Here is a 7154-nt window from a genome sequence, read left to right on the forward strand (position 1 = left end):
TGAAAGGTATCAAAAATACCAGCTGTACATATGGCACACCTCACCATATGTACACATAAGAAACTAATTTAAATTTTAGGAGGGTACAAAAAAAAAAAAAAAAGTGTCATGCCGTAAGGCAAACAAAGATAAATTGTATGTAGTGTATATATAATCCTTAGTTCTAAGTAGTATATATAATTGTACATGATTAAATAAATAAAATAGGAGGTAAGACAAAAAACAAAAAAAAAAAGTGTTCAGCTGCAAAGTGATGCAGCAAACAACCTAAATAGGAATCTTTCCACAGCCATGATCTCACTAGACTGTACACAAGCATTTGACTCTGTATCCCACTCCACACTAATCCAACAACTCAGGCTTCACCAATTCCTGGACCAGCTGGTCGACATAATTGGGTCCTATATCAGTGATCAGACTTTCTCAGTCCGGGTCAAAACTGAAATCTCCACCTCCAAGCCCATCACTTGTGGCGTTCCCCAGGGTTCAATCCTTGTGCCAGTTTTATTCAACATATATACTGCCCACATAGTCGAGACTAAATTTGACGATGCTCAAATATCTGCATATGCTGATGACATAGCCATATACTCGGCGAGCATGAATGCAGACAAGGCCGCCGCAGCAGCCCAACTCATCGCTAACAAACTACAAGACATAAACATTCACATCAACCCACAAAAAACGGACACCATCACTTTCTCATACAATAAAACTCCCAACAGAGCACCCAAACTCAACGAACAGACAATAAAAACCAGGAAACATCTCACATACCCAGGCATTAAACTAGAAACACTTCTTTCTCTCACTTCTATCTTTCACTGCACACATACAGAACAGAATACAAATCGTCAAATCAACATCATACCAACTTAAACACCACATCTACTCACCAGAGCTGTCACTCTGACTCAAATTACTCATCTACAAAATAATACTATGACCATCACTCCTACACGGTGCCTAGTAAATTTAAGAAAAAATAGAAGTTAAGAATAAATATTAAAGAAAATCATTCATAAAGGAAATCATAATAAAAAACTCAAAGCCGTAATGTTACAATCGATGTTGAGAACGAAGACCTAGAGAAGGGGAAAGAACAAAGCTTTGTTTGGATCACTTGATGTTTAGACATGGGAGAAGGACAGTTCCTGGAGGCAGGAGGTCCTGAACATACCTTTGTCTACTCTCACTGGTAGACATCTTGAAAAAGAAGACATCAAAGGAAAATCCAAGAATAATAAGATACTTTCTTCGTTTGGATCACCGAGAGTTTGTTTGTGTTGAAAACTGTAAGAGGACCAAATGCTTTGTTTAAAAGACAGTGTTAGTTTGTTGAAATAGAAGACATCAAAAAGTCATTCATCAAAGAAGAGTATAAATTGGTTAGTGTTGCTCAACATATAATTAAGTATAATTGTAAAAGTGTTATTAAAGATAAGTGTTCTGTTTGGCTAGAAACCTGCCCTGGGATTAAGAGTCTAAAAAATGTTATAAAATTCTCCTATGGTAACGGTAGCAGCGTGGTAACACGCCTGTCTGCCAACCCATAGATTGCGAGTTCCAGCCCGGGCCTACCTGGGATTTTTCAAGCATAAAATCATGCAATATTCACTCACAATCTCCCCCCAGGCATTTGTGAGGCCCGTGAGCCATTGGGTGGCACTCACAAAAATAGGCGTGGGAGGGACGGACCCACCCTATGGAAACCACGTCAGGAAACGCGCGATGTATTTAAGAAATACAATCGCACGAAGCCTTGGACCTCCACGGTCTGTCGCGCCAATGAAAAATAAAAATCTATTTAATATTGAAACTTCTCATTTGAACCCAAGCTATACTCAAGATATGAGAATAAGTTAAAACTATCAATTTTCCTTTAAAATAATTTTTTAATATTACAGTATATTGGAATTTTATTTGACTCTAAATTCACTGGATCTTTTCTCTTTCCTATACCTCTTATTCCTTTTGTGAGGACCTACAGACAGTTCCAATAGGACTTGGAATCCCTTTCACAATTGAAGGGCTAGTTACAGAGTGAAGTTCCCTTCCTGCAAGAACCTACAACTAGTTCTTGTAGGACTTATCATCTCCCTCACAACTGATACGCTGGTTCTCTACGGAGTGAAGTTTCCATCCTGTGAGGATTTATGGCTGGTTCCCTTAAGACTCATACTATCAACTCATCTCCTATCCAGCTACCTAACCAACTGAACGCATATTGTCGAGGCCTTCTGGCACATAGTACCTTATATATTAATTAGGAGTCAGAACTAAGTCATTATTCAAAGCCAACTCAACAATAACATTAAAAGAAACATAGTTACCTTTCGTTCAGTAAGTCTATTGCTGTAGCACCACAAGTAAATGATACACCGTCAGTTCCATTCAAGGCACTGAAAACAAGAGAGGAATTATATATTGCTGTTCAGTCAAAAATCCTTATTCATGATTCATTAATTGTGGTTTCAGTATTTAGGAATTAAAAAATACTGACCATTACTTATATTCATAGGAAATTTCTTTCTTCCGAGACATACTATGCATTGTATTTTGAAAATAATACCTATTTATTCACCCCTAAAATCAAAAAGTATCCAACTATTTATAAATAAAAAGTCTTAATGCCACATGGCTAAAAATTCTTCACAAATAGTCTCAGATCACACAAGCCACAATGGCTTTTGATAAAAATATCTCCCCAAGATTGTTGGGATTTTTTATTTTATTTCTTCAATAATTAATTTTGAGTAAATATTATGCTTTATTAGAGATTTAAAGTGTTAGGTAAAAGAAACAGAAAAGTTTTGTTGCCACTTAAGATAAAAATAGAAATGTTTGAATGTTTAGGCCAAGTCTAGGCAACATTTGACATGTTGTGGACCAAACTTTAATGTGCAAATACATTCGCAGACCACACTTAAAAGTAGTGTTCATGATTTTTAACGATAGATAGCAGATATGAAACAATAAAACATTGTTATTATAATATAATTTAGTAAAATAACAAAATGGAATGAAAAAAATAGATATAACACTATAATGAATCATGAAATTTGGAATTACTACAAACTACAAAAGTTAAATAGCGACAACGAAATCAATGAGACACCTGAGCTTGTATTTGGGAAACTAATCCATCGATGTTTGGATTAATTCCACTGAAATAAAGACATAAAGAATTTTCTAAATTATAGTCAGTCAACCTTGAACGATGGTTTGATTTATTATTCATCATTGAAAAGAACTGTTTGCATTTATAAGTACTACCAAATGCACAAATCAATCTTCTTGTGAATTTTCTAAGCTGCGGAAAATGATCTTCTTCAAGATATTTTTTATAGAAATCGCATAACTCCACGTCTTCAAATTTAGATTTAGGAGTAAGTTTTCTTGAATCTCGATCAACTCCATTTGCAAGTGTATTAGAGCATTTTCTACATTACTTTTTGTTGGAGTAGCAAATAAATTGAAACAGTCTTCCATGTTTTTGTAATCACTAAATCTGTTCGAAAATTGCTCCAACAGTAACTTGAGTTCTTCAGCATAATGAGCATAAGCAATATTTAGATACGCAGAGAGCATGGTGAAATGGTAACTGTTACCAGACAGCATTTGTGCCTCCCACAAGCGGATTTTGTTCTGAAACGCTTTCAAATGGCTGTACAAATCATTTACTCACTGTCCTTGTTTTTGAAGTTTCAAATTTAAATCATTCACCTGAACCAATAGCCTGTGAGGTCGACCAGAAACGCTAAGTCACATATCCATTTTGGGTCAATCAATTCAGATAGTGGTTTATCTTTTATTTGCATTAAATCTACTATCTCACTTCTGAGCTCGTAAAATCGTTTCAGCATTTTCCCTTAACTTAGCCATCTGACTTCACAATTATATGTTACGTTGTCATATTCAGCTGATATTTCATCCAAAAACTGACGAGAATAAGCCCTCGGGATCGAATAAAATTGATGGTTTTTACTACCACATTCATATCATTCTGGAGTCGAATGGAACACAAGTTCTGTTGGTGGATAATGTAATGAAGGACTATCAAATCATCTTTTTGCACATTTAATTCAGTTGCTTTTTCATTCAAAACTCCAATGAAACCTTTACATGAGCCGATCATAGAAGGTGCACCATCAGTGCATATGCCAACTAGTTTTGACCATGGTAAGCCAAAACTTGTGAATGCCTTTTGAACTTTATTAAAAATATCCTCTCCTGTAGTGGTTCCTTTTAGTGGCTGTAAAGCAAGCAATTCTTCAGTAACAGTTAACTCTTAATCAACACCTCGAATAAATATGGCTATATATAACTGGCTAGTTGAGCTGTTTCGGACAAATCGGTGCTCTCGTCTAATGCTAGCTACGGAAAATGACTCAAAACCAGCCATATGGTTAGTCAATAATTTTTATATCATTTCTATACATCGGACAACAGTTTGTCTTGACAAACTAATTTTTCCAAATTCATTTTTCTTTCCAGGACACAAAACACTGCAAACTTCTAACATACACTCCTTGATAAATTCTCCTTTAGCAAATGGTTTTAATGACTGCCAATTTTGAACAAACTATAAAACTAGCTTTCACATTGTCATGTTGTGTTCACAATGTGTTGTGTATGAAACATTTGCTGCTGTTTTTCCAAATTTTCGGTAAGCTTCTGGATTTTGTCTTTTCTTATTTGTCCTGTCAGTGAGTGCAGCATATGATGCTTAGTTGAGCAATGCCTCTTTATATTGAATTCTTTCATCACTGAAATGGATTCATTACACAGCAAACAAATAGGCTTACCATTGTGCAAGATAAAAAAGAATTCTTCAGTCTATTTTTCTTGAAACGCCATTTGACTTAGGTCACCACTCTGCATCTACTTTTCGTTTCTTTCCACCAGACATCATTTTCATTTACTTTTTATTTGATAAACTTAATAACAAAATAGAATTAGCAAGCACTCAAGATGCACACAAAGTCACAAAGCAAATTGACGGCACTAGCAGTTCGCTAGGATATCGCTTGTTAAAGTTATCAACTCAGTAGCTCAAATAGAACTGAACTAAAGTTCGGGTCATCTACCCACAGTGATGGCCTTCATTAAAATAAAGGAAAGTTCTAGAACTGTCTAGTGTACAACAATTGAGAAGCAATATTCTTCTGTTGTGCCGCCAGTGAGGCAATAAAAATCAGATAGTACAAGAGCCCAAGAGGAGAAAAAAGGCAGTTATCTCACCCCAATTTCTGATTACTTTAATGAAAACTATGTATAATTAATAGTCAAAATTGATGAGTCTGCCAAGTATAGGTAGGGGGAATAAAAAATGGTGGCTGTTTCAAAGCGATTAATAAAACTAATTTTTCATTCGGAGCTCTATATCTTAAAAATTAGGAACAAGACAAGAAAACCTAAGAGAACATCATTTAAAGAAGAGTAAATTTGCTAAAATATGAGCCCTAATAGTTATTTATATTAAATAGTTTTCGAGATATAGCTTTTTAAAAGGCAACATTTCATAAAAATGTTGTATGGAACATACTAAAAGATCAGTAGTTAGTGAACTTATTTTAAAAAATTTATATCTCAAAAACCATTAAACGTACAGATGTCTATTAGCACTCACATTAAAGCTAGTTTAATGAGCTATAAAGTATTTTATGATGTTTATCTTTGTAGGAATAATAGTTTACATGAAATATGCTAAAATGAATTGATTTATTGTTGTTCGGACAAATTTTCATTTGCCAAAATTAAATTCATATGTGAATATCATAAAAACTACTACCCCTACAAAGACAAACATAATTAACTATTTTGTAGTAAATTTGACTAGCTTTAATTTGAGTGCTGGCAGACATCAGTACGTCCAATGGTTTCTGAAATAAAGTTTTTCATAAATCAAATTTATTGTCTGAACAACTATAAATCAATTTATTTTAGTAAATATCATGAAAACTACTATTCCTACGAAGGTAAAGGTCAGAAACTTCTTTATAGTCTATTAAACAAGTATTAATTTGAATGCTAAAAGACATCAGTATGTTACATAGTTCCTGAGATATAGATTTCTCAAAATAAATTAACTAACTACTAATCTTTAAGTAGATTTTTATGAAATTTTTCTTTTTAAAAAGCTATATCTCGAGAACTATTGGACGTAAATAGCTCTTTTAGGGCTACTAGTTTAGCAAATTTACTCTTCTTTAAATAATGTTCTCTTAGATTTTCTCTTATTGTTGGTAGTTTTTAAGATATAGAGCTCCGAATGAAAAATCAATGTTTTTTTAAAGTTTTGAAACAGCCGCCATTTTTAATACCCCTACCTAGATTCATCGATTTTGACTAGTAATTATACATGGTTTTTATTGAAGTAATCAAAAATTGGGGTGAGATAACTGCCTTTTTTTCTTTCCGGCTCTTGTACTAAAAGACTTTGATTGAGGCTGCCCTACTCTTTGATAACCGCCACCACTCGGCTTGCTCGCTTACTTGAGTATGAGTAAGTAGTGTAATATTTTTTTTTAATTGGGTTTTTCAAAATGTCTCACGGGCCGGATCAAATCTTACAGACGACCGGGGATTGCCCACATATGGTTTAGACCTTGGTGAGTCATCTGCAAAATGACTTACTAAAAAAAAAAAAAAAAAAGACTTAATTCTCTAACCTAAGATTAAAGAATAAATCAAACAGGTCTAAGCATGATGATAATTATTAATATTATTAAAAAATTTCTCATTAAGTTGCTTTTATTACATATTTTTTATGTTTATTTTGTGATCTCAGAACACATCTCCAATAATACCGTACTAATTACCAATCTGTATTCAAGGTATCTGTATACGCAGCATATTTACGGAATGTATCCCCAGCTAATTGGAACTTTGATTACACTTAAGTGCTGAAAATTGTAACAAATAATTCTACTTCAAGCGTTATTTAAAGTTCCTTTAACGAATCATACTTTAATTTATTTAATCAAATAATTGAAAACCTCTTTTGCACAGTGAAAAAATTTAATATTGAAATATTTTTTATTTTAAATTATTTATTTAATGTAATTTACAACTGTACAAAATAATACAATAGGTAAATATGTAGTATGTTTCATATACACCTGAAAATCTTGGGAAGGAACCACCCATTG

The 7154-nt window shown here is 33.5% G+C and overlaps 1 protein-coding gene across 6 annotated transcripts in view; it reads right to left on the reverse strand.

Moving 5' to 3' along the window:
* The window catches only part of LOC106687250 (uncharacterized protein MCAP_0864), a 58951-nt gene that overhangs the window by 30878 nt on the left and 20919 nt on the right, over positions 1 to 7154 (reverse strand). For all 6 annotated transcript variants that reach the window (XM_014431019.2, XM_014431022.2, XM_014431020.2 and 3 more), the window contains one exon: positions 2334 to 2402. In XM_014431019.2, the coding sequence (XP_014286505.1) occupies positions 2334 to 2402 (69 nt within the window). The remainder of the gene's footprint in view (positions 1 to 2333; positions 2403 to 7154) is intronic.

This window comes from Halyomorpha halys, unplaced genomic scaffold, assembly GCF_000696795.3.
Source record: "Halyomorpha halys isolate HHAL.00 unplaced genomic scaffold, Hhal_1.1 Scaffold937.1, whole genome shotgun sequence".
In the NCBI taxonomy this organism is placed as follows: Eukaryota; Metazoa; Arthropoda; class Insecta; order Hemiptera; family Pentatomidae; genus Halyomorpha; species Halyomorpha halys.